Source organism: Chiloscyllium punctatum, chromosome 4, assembly GCF_047496795.1.
Source record: "Chiloscyllium punctatum isolate Juve2018m chromosome 4, sChiPun1.3, whole genome shotgun sequence".
Classification (NCBI taxonomy): Eukaryota; Metazoa; Chordata; class Chondrichthyes; order Orectolobiformes; family Hemiscylliidae; genus Chiloscyllium; species Chiloscyllium punctatum.
Window position 1 is genome coordinate 93,004,973 of NC_092742.1, and position 17,927 is coordinate 93,022,899.

The 17,927-nt window shown below is 43.9% G+C and overlaps 1 protein-coding gene across 1 annotated transcript in view; it reads left to right on the top strand.

Annotated features, from left to right (window-relative positions):
• The window catches only part of ccdc135 (coiled-coil domain containing 135), a 95,927-nt gene that overhangs the window by 76,052 nt on the left and 1,948 nt on the right, over positions 1-17,927 (top strand). The window contains exon 17 of the mRNA XM_072569316.1: positions 5,519-5,658. Coding sequence (XP_072425417.1) covers positions 5,519-5,658 — 140 coding nt within the window. The remainder of the gene's footprint in view (positions 1-5,518; positions 5,659-17,927) is intronic.

Sequence of the window (17,927 nt, forward strand, 5' to 3'; positions counted from 1 at the left end):
TCCCTGACTGTTCTCTGTTTGGCTTGTCCTATAATAGTAGTGTTGTCCCAGTCTAACTCATGTTGCTTTTCATCTGAGTGTGTGGCTACTAAGGATAGCTGGTCATGTCGTTTCGTGGCTAGTTGGTGTTCATGGGTGCGGATCGTTAGCTGTCTTCCTGTTTGTCCTATGTGGTGTTTTGTGCAGTCCCTGCATGGGATTTTGTACACTACATTGGTTTTACTCATGCTGGGCATCGGGTCCTTTGTTCTGGTGAATTGTTGTCTGAGAGTGGCTGTTGGTTTGTGTGCTGTTATGAGTCCTAGTGCTCGCAGTAGTCTGGCTGTCAGTTCAGAAATGTTTTTGATGTATGGTAGTGTGGCTAGTCCTTTGGGTTGTGGCATGTCCTCATTCCGTTGTCTTTCCCTTAGGCATCTGTTGGACTCTTGTTATTCTCATTTCTGAAGGCTTCCCATTTTCCAGCCGTCCATTTACCTGTGAACATCTGTCCCCAATCAGCTTTTGAAAGTTCTTAGCTAATACCATCAAAATTAGCCTTTCTCCAATTCAGAATTTCAACTTTTAGATCTGGTCTATCTTTTTCCATCACGATTTTAAAACGAATAGAATTATGGTCGCTGGCTCCTAAGTGCTCCCCCATTGACACCTCGGTCACTTGCCCTGCCTTATTTCCCAAGAGTAGGTCAAGTTTTGCACCTTCTCTAATAGGTACATCCACATACTAAATCAGAAAATTTTCTTGTACACATTTAACAAATTCCTCTCCATCTAAACCCTGAACACCAGCAGTCCCAGTTTATGTTTGGAAAGTTAAAATCCCCTACCATAACCACCCTATTATTCTTACAGATAACTAAGATCGCCTTACAAATTTGTTTCTTAATTTCCTGCTGACTATTAGGGGGCCTATAATGCAATCCCAATAAGGATATCATTCCTTTCTTATTTCTCAGTTCCACCCAAATAACTTCCCTAGATGTACTTCTGGGAATATCCTCCCTCAGTACAGCTGTAATGGTATTCCTTATCAAAAACACCTCTCCTCCTCCTCTCTTGCCTCCCTTTCTATCCTTCCTGTAGCATTTGTATCCTGGACCATTAAGCTGCCACTCCTGTCCATCTCTGAGCCACGTTTCTGTAACTGCTATGATATCCCAGTCCCATGTTCCTAACCATGCCCTGAGTTCAACTGCCTTCCCTATAAGGCCTCTTGCATTGAAATAAATGCAGCATAATTTATCAGTCCTACCTTGTCCTCTGCTTTGTCCTGCCTGCCCTGTTTGACTCGCTTCTTTTCTCTACTGTATCAGTCTCAGATTGATCTCTTTCCTCACTATCTCCCTGGGTCCCACCCCCCCCCCCCCCCCCCCCCCCCTCCGCCACCCGCCACTTACTATTTTAAATCCTCCCAAGCAGCTCTAGCAAATCTCCCTGCCAGTATGTTAGTCCCCTTCCAATTCAGGTGCAATCCGTCTTTCTTGTACAGGTCACATCTACCCTAGAAGAGATTCCAATGATCCAAAACTGTGAATTCTTCTCCTATACACCAGCTGTTCAGCCATGCATTCATCTGCTCTATCCTCTTATTCCTACCTTCACTAGCTCGTAGCACCGGGAGTAATCCAGATATTACTACTCTCAAGGACCTCCTTTTTAAATTCCTGCCTAACTCTCGATCTTCTCCCTTCAGAATCTCATCCTTTTCCTTTCCTATATCATTGGTTCCGATGTGTACAATGACCTGCTGCTGGGTCCTCTCCCCCTGTTCACAACTTTGTCCCTGACACCATCACTCAGATTGATTTGAAGGAGGAAGTTTTCGGTATCCTAAATTCCATTATGGTAGAGAAGTTGCCAGGGCCACATGGGATCTATCCAGGTTACTGCAAGAGGTAAGGGAAGAAATAGCTTGGGCATTAGCAGATATCTTCACATCCTCTTTCACCACAGGCGAGGTTGCAGAGGACTGGAGATTAGTCAATGTTGTTCCGTTACTTAAGAAAGGATAATCCAGGAAATTATAGGCCAGTGAGCCTGATGTCTGTGGTAGGGAAGCTCTTGGGATAAGATGTGTGCACCAACCTGACTGAATGTTTTGAAGAGGTGAAAAAGATAATTAATGAGGGAATGGCTGTGGATGTAGGTTATATGTACTTTAGTAAGGTACTTGATAAAGTCCCAGTTTATCAGATTGGTACAAAAGCTAAAATCACATTAGATTTGGGATGGACTGGCGAGATGGATACAAAACTGGCTTGGTCATAGAAGAAAGAAAAAAATCGAAACCAGCAACTAGCGATGTCTTAGGTCCTCTGTTGTTTGTAATATATATAAATGATCTAGAGGAAAATGTAGGTGATCTGATTAGTAAGTTTGCAGATGACATGAAGATTGGTGGAGTTGCTGATAGTGCCGGCAATTGTGAAAGGATACAACAGGATATAGAAAAATTGGTGACTTAGGAACAGAAATGACAGTTAGAGTTTAATTCAGATAAAAGGATAGACCAGATCTAAAAGGTGAAATACATTAAGGACAAAAGGTTAACTAGGGAGAGAATAGGGCCCCTCAAAGATCAGCAAGGTGGCCTTTGTATGGAGCCACAGGAGATGGGGGAGATTCTAAATGAGTATTTTGCATCAGTATTTACTTTGAAAAAGGACATGGAAGATATAGACTGTAGGGAAATAGATGGTGACATCTTGCAAAATGTCCATATTACAGAGGAGGAAATGCTGGATGTCTTGAAATGCATAAGAGTGGATAAATCCCCAGGACCTGATCAGGTGTAGCCTAGAACTCTATGGGAAGCTAGGGAAGTGATTGCTGAGATATTTGTATCATTGATAGTCACAGGTGAGGTGCTGGAAGACTGGAGGTTGGCTAACCTGGTGCCACTGTTTAAGAAGGGTGGTAAGGACAAGCCAGGGAACTATAGACCAGTGAGCCTGACATCGGTAGTGGGCAAGTTATTGGAGGGAATCCAGAGGGGCAGAAGTACATGTATTTGGAAAGGCAAGAACTGATCAGGGATAGTCAACTTGGCTTTGTGCATGGGAGATCATGTCTCACAAACTTGATTGAGTTTTTTGAAGAAGTAACAAAGAGGATTGATGAGGGCAGAGCGGTAGATGTGATCTATATGGCCTTCAGTAAGGCGCTCGACAAGGTTCCCCATGGGAGACTGGTTAGCAAGGTTAGATATCATGGAATACAGGGAGAACTAGCCATTTAGGTACAGAACTGGCTCAAAGGTAGAAGACAGAGGGTGGTGGTGGAGGGTTGTTTTTCAGACTGGAGGCCTGTGACCAGTAGAATGCCACAAGGATCGGTGCTGGGTCCACTACTTTTCATCATTTATATAAATGATTTGGATGCGAGCATAAGCGATATAGTTAGTAAGTTTGCAGATGAGACCAAAATTAGAGGTGTAGTGGACAGCGAAGAAGGTTACCTCAGATTATAACGGGGTCATTATCAGATGGGCCAATGGGCTGAGAAGTGTCAGACAATGGAGTTTAATTTACATAAATGCGAGGTGCTGTCTTTTGGGAAAGCAAATCTTAGCAGGACTTATACACTTAATGTTAAGGTCCTAGGGAGTGTTGCTGAACAAAGAGACCTTGGAGTGCAGGTTCATAGCTCCTTGAAAGTGGAGTCACAGGTAGATAGGATAGTGAAGAAGGCATTTGGTATGTTTTCCTTTATTGGTCAGAGTATTGGGAATAGGAGTTGGGAGGTCATGTTGCAGCTGTACAGGACATTGGTTAGGCCACTGTTGGAATATTGCATGCAATTATGGTCTCCTTCCTATCGGAAGGATGTTGTGAAACTTGAAAGGGTTCAGACAATATTTATAAGAATGTTGCGAGGGTTGGAGGATTTGAGCTATAGGGTGTGGTTGAAGAAGCTAGCTCTGTTTTTCCTGAGGGGCATGGATAGGATAAATAGACAAAGTCATTTCCCTGGGGTGGGGGAGTCTAGAACTAGAGGGCATAGGTTTAGGATGAGAGGGGAAAGATATAAAAGAGACCTAAGGGGCAACTTTTGCATGCAGAGGGTGGTGGGTGTCTGGAATGAGCTGCCAGAGGAAATGGTGGAGACTAGAACAATTGCAACATTTGAAAGGCATCTGGATGGGTTTATGAATCGGAAGGGTTTGGAGGGATATGGGCCAAGTGCTGGCAAATGGGGCTAGATTAGGTTAGGATATCTGGTTGGCATGGACAAGTTGAACCGAAGGGTCTGTTTCCGTGCTGTACATCTCTATGACTCTATGACTCTAAATGCAAGGTGATGCATTTTGGAGGATCAAATTTAGGTGTGAATTATACTGTAAATGGCAGAACCCTTAGGTACATTAATGTATACTTGGATCTGGGTGTGCAGGTCCACAGTTTCCTAAAAATGACAACACAGTTGGCCAAGTTGATTAAGGAGGCATATGGCATGCTTGCCATCATCAGCCAGGACATGGGGTAAAAGAGTTGACAAGCCATTTTGCAGCTGTATATAACTCTTGTTAGACTGCATTTGGTTGCCACATTACCAGAAGGTTGTTGCAGCTTTGGAGACAGTGCAGAGAAGATGAGGGCATCACCTATGAGGAAAGGTTAAAAAGACTGGGCTTGTTTTCGCTGGAAAGACGGTGGCTGAGAGGAGTCCTGACTGAGGTCTCCAACATTATGAAAGACATAAATAGGGTGGATAGTCAGAGGCCTTTTCCCAGGGTTAAAGTTTCAATTACAAGGTGACACGGGTTCAAAGTGAGAGGGGGAAAGTGTAAGGGAGATGAGTGAGGGATGTTTTTCACACAGAGAGTTGGGGTAGGAGCCTGGAATACACTGCCACAAGAGGTGGTGGAAGCAGGCATGTTGGCAACATTTAAGAGGCATCTGGATGGTTACGAGAATAGAGAGGGAATAGAGGGATACGGGCTGAATAAGGGCAGAAGGTTTGTCTTTTAGTCTAGTTAGGACATGATGATCAGCACAGGCTTGGAGGAGTGAAGGGCCTGTTTCTGAGCTGTATTTCTCTTTTGATCTTTTGATATTTCTACCTTTTGACTTAGAATCATAGGATCCCTACAGTGTGGAAATAGGCCCTTTGGCCCAACAAGGCGACACTGATCCTCCAAGAGTAACCCACCCAGACCCATTCCTCGAACCTATTACTCTAATTTAACCCTAACTAATGCACCTAACTTACAAAGCATCCTTGAACACTATGGACAATTTAACACAGTCCATTCACATCTTTGGACTGTGGGAGGAAACCGGAGCACCCAAAGGAAACCTATGCAGACACGGGGAGAATGTGCAAACTCCACGCAGAATCGAACTGGAATCGAACCTGGGTCCCTGGCGCTGTGAGGCAGCAGTGCTAACCACTGAGCCACTGTGCCACCCCATTTTGGCCTACCTTAGCAATTCTGTTGCAGAAACTCATTCATGCCTTTGAAAGTAAGTGCCTTTAAGTCAAAATAACTCCTTAACAGTTTCATGTTGTTTCTTTCTAGGAGGCCATGGAGCTGCAGAATAAACAGCAATGGTACCAGCAGAACCAGATATTCATGACCAAGGAAGATGAACAGGCTTACTTGGCCTACTGCTCGGAGGCTATGTTCCGCATCCACATCCTTGAAATGCGCCTCAATAAGTAAGGCTTCTTATTTCACTTAATTTTTGAAACTTTAAAGCTTACTTCCTCCTTCATCTCCCAATAATATTGCTGGGTTCAATTGCATGGTGAGAATAGCTTTGCAGTCTCCATCAATGAGGATTAGCAGGTTAGTTGGACACATAATCCAGGCCTGATCCCACCATCTGAGAATTAATATCGAACCTCTGGCTGATTTGTGTGTATTTTCTTGGAGCTTTACCCTTATCCAGGCTAAGATCAGGTAATTTTGTACACATCATGAATAGACTTAATTGTCTAAAAGTCAACACTGGAAAGTGCACATAATAATGAATCCACGAGGAAGCCTGGTTTCTATTTTGAAGAATTACTAAGCTGGTCAGAATGAGTGCGTAGCCTACAAATCTTGTAGTTTGATGTGTGACAGCTCGCTACAGGCAATTTCAGCAGGTTTAAATATAGATATCGGTCATGTAGTTAAAATGCCTGCTTCAGAGCATGTCAGTCACATCACACTGTTCAAAGATTTCCCTATCCCTCCTACAAAAATACACAGCCTCATATTTATCTGCACTGAATTTCACTTCCCAGTTTGCCTATTTGCAAGTTTGATTTGCTCTCATAATTTATTGCAATTCTCTTCAGTTTTAACTATCCCTCTCAATTTGGTATTATCACAGATTTAGAAATTTATATCGTTTGATTCTAAACTCCAAATTGTAAATATAAATTGTGAACAAGAATGGTCCCATGTCACTCTTGTGGAATGCCATAGAGTCATAGAGAGATACAGCATGGAAACAGACACTTACATGCTGGTCAGATATCCGGAAATAATTAGTCCCATTTTCCAGCACTTGGCCCATATCCCTCTAAATATTTCCTATTCATGTATCGATCCAGATGCCTTTTAAATGTTGTATTTGTAGCAGTATCTACAGGCAGTTCATTCCATGCACCACCCTCTGCATGAAAAACTTGTCCTTTAGGTCCCTTTTAAATCTTTCCCCTCTCACCTTAAACCTATGTAATTCAGTTTTGGACTCCCCTATCCTGGAGAAAAGACCTTGACTATTCACTGGATCCGTGCCTCTCATAGAAGTTTATATAGTCATAAGGTCAGCCCTCAGCCTTCGGCACTGCAGGGAAAACTACTATCAGTCTCTCCTTATAGGTCAAACTCGCCAACTCTGGCAACATCCTTGTAAATATTTTCTGAACCCTCTCAAGTTTAATAACGTATTTCCCTTAGCAGGGAGACCAGAATTGAATACTGTATTCCAAAAGTGGCCTAACCAATGTCCTGTACAGCCACAATATGACCTCCCAACTCCTAAATTCAATGCACTGACCAATAAAGACAAGCATACTAAATGTCTCCTTCACTCCACCGTCTACCTGCGACTCTACTTTCAAGGAACCTGCACTCCATGGTCTTTTTGTTCGGCAATAATTCCCAGATCCTTACCATTAAATGTATAAGTCATGCCTTGATTTGCCTCACCAAAATATAGCAGCTCACATTTATCAAAATTAAACTCCATCTGCAACTCCTTTCTCTATCAGCTTGTACTGGAAGGTGACATTATTTGCTGCACACTATGCCATCAATTTTAGTGTCACCTACAAACTTACTAACTATTCATCCTATATTCACGTTCAAATGGTTTATATAAATGACAAAATGCAATGGACCCAGCACCAATCTTTGTGGCACACTGTGGTCACAGGCCTCCAGTCCAAATGGAAACTCTCCACCATCACTCTCTATCATTGAGCCAGTTCTATATCCAAATGGCTGGTTTTCCCTGTATTCCATGTGATCTAACTTTGTTAACTAAGTTCACCATGTGGAACCTGTTGAACACCTTACAGATGTGCATATAGATCATGTCCACCATTCTACCTTCATCAATCATCTTCATCACTTCTTCAAAAGACTCAATCAAGTTCGTGAGACACGATTTCCCATGCACAAAGCCGTGTTGACTATCTCTAATCAGTCAATAAAAACCAAAAGAACTGCGTATGCTGCAAATCAGATACAAATACGGAAATTGTTGGAAAAGCTTAGCAGGTCTGGCAGCATCTGTGGAGAGAAATCAGAGTTAACATTTCCGGTTGAGTGACCCTTCCTCAGAATCATGAGTTTTCATAGAATCTGTACAGTTTGAAAATAGACCCTTCAGCCCAGCAGGTCCACACCAACCCTCCGAAGAGTATCACACCCAAACCCATTCCCCTACCCTATTACTCTACATTTACCCCTGAATAATACCCCATACCTACTCATCCCTGAACACTATGGGCAATTTAGCATGGCCAATTCATCTAACCTGCAATCTTTGCATTGTGGAAGGAAACCGGAGCACCTGGAGAAAACCCACGCAGACATGAGGAAAATGTGCAAACTCCACACAGTCTCTGGTGCTGTGAGGCAGCAGTGCTAACCACTGAGCCATCGTACCGCCCCCTTCTGAGGAAGGGTCACTCAAGCCGAAAAGTTAATTTTGTTTTCTCTCCACAGATGCTGCCAGACGTGCTGAGCTTTTCCAGCAACTTCCGTTTTTGTCCCAAATTAGCCCTTGCCTTTACAAATACATATACATTCTGTTCCTCAGAATCCCCTTCAAGAACTTGCCCACCACTGAGGTCATGGTCACCAGTCCATAATTCCCTGTTTTTTTCCCTTTCCACCTTTCTTAATTAATGGCACATTGTTAGCCAGCCTCCAGTCTTCCGGCATCTCACCTATCACTGGCTATCACATATGGCTATCACTGATAACAATATCTCAGCAAGGTGCCCAGCAATCACTTCCCTAGCTTCCCACAAGGTTCTAGGATATACCTGATCAGGTCCAGGTCATTTATCCACTTATATGCTTTTTAAGAAGTCCAGCATTTCCTCCTCTGCAGTACTGACATTTTTCGAGGTAAGACAATTTATTTCCCCACACTCTCTATCTTCCATATCCTTCTCCACAATAAATACTGAAACAAAATACTCATTTAGTATCTCACCCATCTCCTGTGGTTACTGTGACCTTGCTGACCTTTAAGGGGCCCTAGTTAACCTTTTTTTCTCTTAAAGGTATTTGTAAATGCCCTTTGAATTCTCCCTAACCTCATTTGTCAAAGCTATTCTTACAGAGAACCCATCTCCTTGCAAATTTGCTTCTCAGTATTTTGTTTTTGGGGGGGGATTCTATAGTACAATCCTAATAAGGTCATCACCCCTTTCTTATTTCTTAGTTCCATCCAAATAACTTCACTGGATATATTCCCCAGAATATCCTAAATACACCAGTAACACTAATCAAAAATGTCACACCCTCCTCTCTTGCCTCCGCTTTCTATCCTTTCCAAAGCATCTATACCCTGGAACATTAAGCGATCAGTCATGTCCATCTCTGAGCCACATCTTTGTAGTAGCTACGATATCCCAGTTCCATGTAACCAACTGTACCCTGAGTTAATTTGCCTTCCCTGTCAGGCCTCTTGCATTAAAAAAATGTAGTTTAATTTATCAGTCCTATCTTGTTGTCTGCTTTACTCCTGCCTGCATTGACTGTTTGACTTGCTCCTTTTCCTAACTGCACCATAGAGTCATAGAGACGTACAGCATGGAAACAGATCATGCCGACCAGATATCCCAACCCAATCTAGTCCCACCTGCCAGCACCCAGCCCATATCCCTCCAAACCCTTCCTATTCATATACCCATCCAAATGCCTTGTAAATGATGCAATTGTACCAGTCTCCAACACTTCCTCTGGCAGCTCATTCCATACATGTACCATCCTCTGCGTGAAAAAGTTGCCCCTTAGGTCTCTTTTATATCTTTCCCCTCTCACCCTAAACCTATGCCCTCTAGTTCTGAACTCCACGATCCCAGGGAAAATACTTTGTCTATTTATCCTATCCATGCCCCTCATAATTTTGTAAACATCTATAAGGTCACCCCTTAGCCTCTGACGCTCCAGGGAAAGCAGCCCCAGCCTGTTCAGCCCCTCCCTGTAAGTCAAATCCTCCAACCATGGCAACATCCTTGTAAATCTTTTCTGAACCCTTTCAAGTTTCACAACACCTTTCCGATAGGAAGGAGACCAGAATTGCACGCAATATTCCAACAGTGGCCTAACCAATGTCCTGTATAGCCGCAACATGACCTCCCAACTCCTGTACTCAATAATCTGACCGATAAAGGAAAGCATACCAAACGCCTTCTTCACTATCCTATCTACCTGCGACACCACTTTCAAGGAGCTATGAACCTGCACTCCAAGGTCTCTTTGTTCAGCAACACTCCCTAGGACCTTACCATTAAGTGTATAAGTTCTGCCCTTTTCTCGCTATCTTTTTGGGTCCCACTCCCCTTATTTAGTTTAAATCCTCCCAAGTAGCTCTAGAAAATCTCCGTACCAGTGTATTATTCCCCTACCATTCAGGTGCTACCCATCCTTCTTATACACATCACTTCTACTGTAGAGGAGATTCCAAAGATCCAAAAATGTGTATTCCTCTTCCCTGCCATGCATTCACCTGCTGTATACTCTCCTTATTCTTACAAGCACAGGGCACCGGGAGTAATCCAGATATTATTACCCATGAGGACATACTTTTTAAACATCCTATATCCTCTCCTCATCCTTTTCTCTTCCCGTCATTCATTCTAATGTGTACATCAACCTGTTGCTGATCACTCTCCCCTTTGATAATATTCTACACCCTCTCTGAGACATTCCTGACCCTGACACCAGGGTGGCAACACCATTCTGGTACCTTGTTGTTGGCTGCAGAAACATCTGTCTCTGCCTCTGACTAAAGAGTCCCCGATCACAATCAATTGCTTGGATCCTGACGTATCCCATATTACAGTAGATCCAGACTCGGTACCAGATATTTTGCTGTCCTACATTCTCCCCTTCTTCAAAGACTGCCATTTCCCATCCCACATGTTGATGGTGCCCTCCAGAGCATACACCTCCGGCAACTCTGCCTTCACACCCCCCCCCTCCAACCGCAACAAGGACAGAACCCCCCCGGTCCTCACCTTACTCCCTACCAACCTCTGTATACATCACATCATCCTCCGCCATTTCCGCCATCTACAGATGGACCCCACCATCAGAGATATATAGATATATTTCCCTCCTCGTCCCTATCCACTTTCCGTAAAGACCATTCTCTCTGCGACTGCCTCGTCAGGTCCATGCATCCCCTCCCCAACAACCTACCCTCCCCGCCCGGCACCTTCCCCTGCCACCGCAGGAATTGCAAAACCTGCTCCCAACCTCCTTCCTAACCTCCGTCCAAGGCCTCAAAGGAGCCTTCCACATCCATCACAGTTTCACCTGCACTTCCACACGTCACTTATTGTGTCCATTGCTCCTGATGCGGTCTCCTGTACGTTGGGGAGACAGGACGCCTCCTCGCAGAATGCTTCAGGGAACATCTCTTGGACACCCACACGAACCAACCCCACTGCCCCGTGATGGAGCACTTCAACTCCCCCTCCCACTCCACCGATGACATGCTGGTGCTGGGCATCCTCCATCGCCACTCCCTAACCACCCGATACCTGGAGGAAGAGGATCTCATCTTCCACCTCAGGACCCTCCAACTCTATGGCACCAATGTGGATTTCACCAGTTTCCTCATTTCCCCTCCCCCCACATTATCCCAGTTCAGCAACGCTCTCATGACCTGTCTTACCTGTCCATCTTTCTTCCCACCTATCCACTCCACCCTCCCCTCCGACCTATCACAATTAGCCCCCATCTCCATCCACCTCTCAGCTACCTTTCCCCCAGCCCCACTCCCCTCCCATTTATCTCTCCACCCCCGAGGCTTCCAGCTCATTCCTGATGAAGGGCTTTTACCCAAAACATCAATTTTCTGGCCCCTGGGATGCTGCCTGACCTGTGCTTTTCCAGCACCACACTGTTGACTACATTCCTGGAGAGTCCATCACTCCCTACATTTTCCAAAACAGCATACTTATTTGAGATGGGGATATTCTCCTGTGGCTATCTGCCTACCATTCCTAGAGGTAGCCCCTCCACTGGACTGTATCTGCAATTTTTCTACCTTCTTGAAACTGTCATCCATCACACCCCTTAGCTCCTGTAAATTCCTCATTGTCTGTAAATACTCAAATCTATCCATGTGATCAGTTAGTATTCGCAACCAAACACACAGACATAATTATCAGTTATATTGAATTTCTCTCTAACCTCCCACATCCAAAAGGGTCCACTACTATTTGTCATTTATATAAATGATTTGGATGTGAACATAGAATGTATAGTTAATAAGTTTGCAGATGACACCAAAATTGGAGGTGTAGTGGACAGCAAAGAAGGTTACCTCAGATTACAACGGGATCTTGATCAGATGGGCCAATGGGCTGAGAAGTGACAGATGGAGTTTAATTTAGATAAATGCGAGGTGGTGCATTTTGGAAAAACAAATCAGAGCAGGACCTATATACCTAATGGTAAAGTCTAAGAGAGTGTTGCTGAACAAAGAGAGCTTGGAGTGCAGGTTCGCATCTCCGTGAAAATAGAGTCGCAGGAGGCTAGGATAGTGAAGAAGGCATTTGGTATGCTTTCCTTTATTGGTCAGAGTATTGAATACAGGAGTTGGGAGGTCATGTTGCAGTTGTAGAGGACATTAGTTCTGCCGGTTTTGGAATATTGTGTGCAATTCTAGTCTCCTTCCTATCGGAAGCATGTTGTGAAACTTGAAGGGGTTCAGAAAAGATTTACAAGGATGTTGCCAGGGTTGGAAGATTTAACCGATAGGGAGAGGCAGAATAGGCTGGGGCTGTTTTCCCTGGAGCGTCGGAGGCTGAGAGGTGACATTATAGGGGTTTATAAAATCATGAGGGGCATGGAAAAGATAAATGGACAAAGTCTTTTCCCTGGGGTTGGGGAGTCCAGAACTAGAGGGCATAGGTTTAGGGTGAGAGAGGAAAGATATAAAAGGGACCTAAGGAGCAACCTTTTCACGCAGAAGATGGTGTGTGTGTGGAATGAGCTGCCAGAGGAAGTGGTACAGGCTGGTACAATTGCAACATTTAAAAGGCATCTGGATGGGTAAGGATTTAGGGGGATATAGGCCAAGTGCTGGCAAATGGAACTGGATTAGGTTAGGCTATCTGGTTGGCATGTATGAGTTGGACTGAAGGTTCTGTTTCCGCGCTGTACATCTCTATGACTCTATGACTAATAGCACATCACTCTACTAAAGGCTATCTTTCCCCGCTAACAATCTACAGACCCAGAAAATAGCACTGCTCTAAAACACTGCTGCTGGAAACCTATGTTTTATATTTTAAAAAACATTAAATCAAGAGACTGGTCTGAATCAAACATTTACACAAAGAAATCTACTCACTATTGTAGATTTACAGGAAAAGAGTACGGTTAGATTAAAAAAATACGCTTAGCTCACCCCTTGATGTGAATAGTTCTCAATACTGAGTCTCTTCAAGGTCAGCTGTTCACTTTATCTATTTTTTTAGACCGAACTCCGATGTCCAGAGATGTTTGTAACTACACAGGTAGTCAGCTGTGAAAGTTCCACTGCCTGATCAGTCAGCTGTGCAGGTTCACGGCTCCTTTATTTTCACCTTCCACATGGTTCCTGCTCTCTCTCTTTCCTCCAGTTTTAAAGTACCATTGTTTTGATTTTGCCCCCAAAGTTCCAAAACAATGGCAACAATTTATAAAACTGCTCCAAGAAATTGAGGAAATCAGCCCCAACACTGAAAAAGGATCACCTCTTCCAGCCACAATTTTCTCCCAACTATCCTCTTGGCTTACCATTTCCCACCTTCTGCCACTCTGGATAATTAACCTGGATTTCCACTCTGCTTTTTGTCTTAAAACCAGATAACAATCCATTTTGTCACTTTTCCCATGCTTTCACATTCATTTGTTTATTGTAACTTTTCTACGTCCAGGTAAATCACATCTACTGCTTGCACTCTCTGTCTACTCTGTTGCTGTTTTTGTAACTACACTTGATACCTCATTGGAAAATACAATAAGATTGGTTAAGCAAGATTTTCCCTTTTGAATTCTATGCTGACTTCTTCGGAGTTTCTTTCATACCAATGATGTTAAGTTGCAGTTTGGAAATGTCTGGACATATATGCTGATCCACTTTTACATACAGGAATCATGTTAGTTAGGTGAGACTTGATACATCTCCTTTTTTCCGAAGCTTAAAAACATATTCTAATCATTAGAACACGTTTCAAGAATCCATCGCAATATAATATTTTGAAGCCATGATGTGGAAGAGCCGGTATTGTGCTGGGGTGGACAAAGTTGAAAATCACACAGCACCAGTTTATAGTCCAACAGGCTTATTTGGAAGCACTAGCTTTTGGAGTGCCACTCCTTCAGGCGGTTGTGGAATAGGACCATAAGACGCAGAGAGAGTATGTGTGAGAGAGTGTGTTTGTGTGTGTGCAAGCATGGTAAAGTATGTGTGTGAGTCTGATGGGATACAAGTCTGCAAGAGGAGGTGTGCATGTGTGTGAGTGTGGGAGGTGTACGTGTGTGAGTTGAATTGAATTTATTGTCACATGTACCAAGGCACAGTGAAAAGCTTTAGTCTTGCGAGCAATACAGGCAGATCACATAATTAATAGCATAGATAGTTAAATAACAGGTAAACAGCGGCAGAAACAAAAACAGAGGTACAGGTGAATGTTAAGAGTTTGTGAGTCCATTCAGTATTCTAACAACAGTAGGGTAGAAACTGTTGCGAAACCAGCTGGTGCGTGTGTTCAGGCTTCTGTACCTTCTCCCCGATGGTCGAAGTTGTAGAAAAACATTGCTAGGGTGGGATGAATCTTTAAGAATGTTGGCGGCCTTTCCTTGACAACGGGCCTGGTAGATGGATTCTTTAGATGGGAGGTTGGCCTTTGTGATTGTCCAGGCCGAGTTCACTACTCTCTGTAACAATCTCCGATCTTGAATGGTACAGTAGCCATACCAGGTAGTTTTACATCCAGACAGAATACTCTCGATGACACACTTATAAAAGTTGGCAAGGGTATTCGCCGTCATGCTAAATTTCCTCAGCTACCTGAGGAAGAAGAGATGTTGTTGGGCCTTTGTAACCAGTACATCCACATGAAGAGTCCAAGAAAGCTTGTTGTGGATGACCACTCCCATGGGTATACAGTGAGTACAGTAAGGGGCTGCATACATACCCCTGGTGTACTCCAGTGTTGAGTGTTAGTGAGGCTGAAATATTGTCCCCAATCTTCACTGATTGTGGCCTGTGCATCAGGAAACTGAGGATCCGGTTGCAGAGAGTGGGGCTTGGTCTGAGATCACTAAGTTTAGATTACATTAAAGCGTGGAAACAGGCCCTTAGGCCCAACAAGTCCACACCGACCCGCCGAAGCGCAACCCACCCATACCCCTACATTTACCCCTTACCTAACACTACGGGCAATTTAGCATGGCCAATTCACCTGACCTGCACATCTTTGGACTGTGGGAGGAAACCGGAGCACCCGGAGGAAACCCATGCAGACACGGGGAGAATGTGCAAACTCCACAAAGTAATCAGTCTTGAGGGATAAGAGTGTTGAAGGATGAACTGTAGTCAATGAGTAGGATTCTTGCGTTGCTCTTCTTGGTGTCAAGATGTTCTAGGGAGGAGTGAAGGGCAAGTGATATGGCATCTGACGTGGATCTATTGATCTGATACGCAAATTGGAGTGGATCAAGAGTAGTGGGGAGGTGGAGTTGATCAACGCCATGACCAGCCTTTCAAAGCACTTCATGGCCACCGAAATTCAGGCCACTGGGCAGTAGTCATTGAGACATGCTGCATGGATCTTCTTAGGTACAGGGATGATGTTGCCCCTGTTGAAACAGGCAGGGACAGTGGCCTGCTGCAGGGAGAGGTTGAAGATGTCCGAGAAGACCTCTGTCAGTTGATCTGCGCATGCTGAGTGCACGACCTGGTACTCCACCTAGTCCCATCACTTTCCTTGGATTCACATGAAGGTAAACTGATCTGAACTCTGATGCAGTGACTGTTGGGATAGGTTCGTCAGGACTTATCAGAATAGGTGTTTCCTCTCCACCGAAATTAGACAATAGACAATAGACAATAGACAATAGATGCAGGAGTAGGCCATTCTGCCCTTCGAGCCTGCACCGCCATTCAATATGATCATGGCTGATCATTCCTAATCAGTATTCTGTTCCAGCCTTATCTCCATATCCCTTGACTCCACCAGGACCCAACTACAAAGTGAGCATAGAAGGCGTTGAGACGATCTGGGAGGGATATGTCATCATCTGCTATCTTGCACTGTCCCTTTTTAGAACGTGATGTCATTCAGTCCTTGCCATAGTCGCCGGGTGTCTGTCTGGGTCTCTAGTTTGGATCGATATTGGTCCTTGGCTGTCTTAATGGCTCTCCGAAGGTTATACACAGATTCCTTATATTTGAGTGAATCTCCTGATCTGAAGGCCTCATACCTGGTTTTTAGCAGGTTCTGTATGTCCGGATTCATCCAGGGTTTCCTGTTGGTGAACATCCGGATTGACTTCCTGGTATGCAGTCCTCTGCATGCTTGCTGATAAAGTCTGTGATGGTGATGGCATACTCGTCCCACGTACTCCGTCTGTGTATGAGAGAGAGCTTGCATAGGAGAGCGGGTTGCATGAGTGTGTGAGAGTATGCAAGTGTGTATGTGAGAGAGTGTACAGTGTAGTTGGGTCCTGGTGACAAAAATCCAAGGTCCTGGTTGAGGCCATCCTCATGGGTACCAAACTTGGCTATCAACCTCCGCTCAGCCGCTTTGTGTTGTTGCCTGTCCGAAGTCTGCCTTGGAGGATGGTCACCTGAAGATCCAAGGCTGAATGTTCCTAACTGCTGAAGCATTCCCCAATGGGGAGGGAACACCCTTGTCTGGTGAATGATGTGCAGTATCCATTCATCTGTTGTTGTAGCGTCTGCTTGGTCTTGCCAATGTACCATGCTTCAGAGCAACCTTGCCTGCAGCGTATGAAATAGACAACGTAGGCCGTGTCACATGAGTACCTGCTGTGTACATGTTGAGTGATGTTCCCATGCGTAATGGTGATATCAGTATTGACACTCTGACACATCTTGCAGTGGTTGCTTTGACTGGGTTGTAGTGTTGTGGTTGATGTCACGCTACAGGTGACCCCACTACACTATACACACTATTTCACATACACACACTCTTACATACTCATACAGACCTTCTCTCATACATGCACACATACACCCCCCATGCTCACATCCATGTGTGCACCCTCTCACAGGCTTATACCCCATTACTCTCATACTTTACCAAACTCACACATGCACACACACGCAAGTCTATTGAATTTGTATTTGCAGAATTATATTGATAGATACATTCTACTTTGCTCAAAAATACATAATCAGAAGGCAGTCAATGCAGACAATCAATCCATATAATAGTTTGCAAATTCAACTTTGGAAATAGAACCAGTCTGAGTCAAGATTGAGTACAGGGAGACTCTGACCTCACACCTTTAAGGCAATGTCTGAGCTGAGAGGTCACTTTTCTGTAATTAAACCTTAATTTATCTTGAGAACATGACTTAAAAGGAGTTCTGGGATTTACATATTAATGAACCAAAACGTGTAACCCATTTTAAAACATGAGAGACTTAACAACAATCGAGGTTTGTTAAATATATCATTTTACTTGCATGACACTGTAACCTTTTGCTATAAATTCTGGGTCTTATGGTCCTACTCTACAACCACCTGAGTGGTGCTCCGAAAGATAGTGCTTCAAAATTAACCTGTTGGACTATAACCTGGTGTTGTGTGATTTTTCAATATTTTGAAGATTTGAAAGCTTGTCATGATTTGATGATCAACCATCTGGCAAAGTTTTCATTGGTCTCTTGCAGTTGCTCAACAACTTGTCTTGCTTATGGTTGGCTTTTCAGTAGCACTGCATAAGCATTGTCATCAGAGCATTCTTCCTCACTGTCTTTGTCCTTGATTATGTGCCTTACATTGCTTTGAGCCAGCTTCTTGTTCCTTTGTAATGTAACACCATGATCAATAGTGTACAATCTGGATCGGTTGCATATTCTAGAAAGCTTTGCTGCTATCCAGCTATTTGTATTTCTAACTTGCTTCCATCCCAATGCACAATGTTTGTTAGTTCTCTAGCTACTTGCTTTTTGTCTCCAGCTCATTCTCCACAATCCTTGATGATTGACATGTATAGGC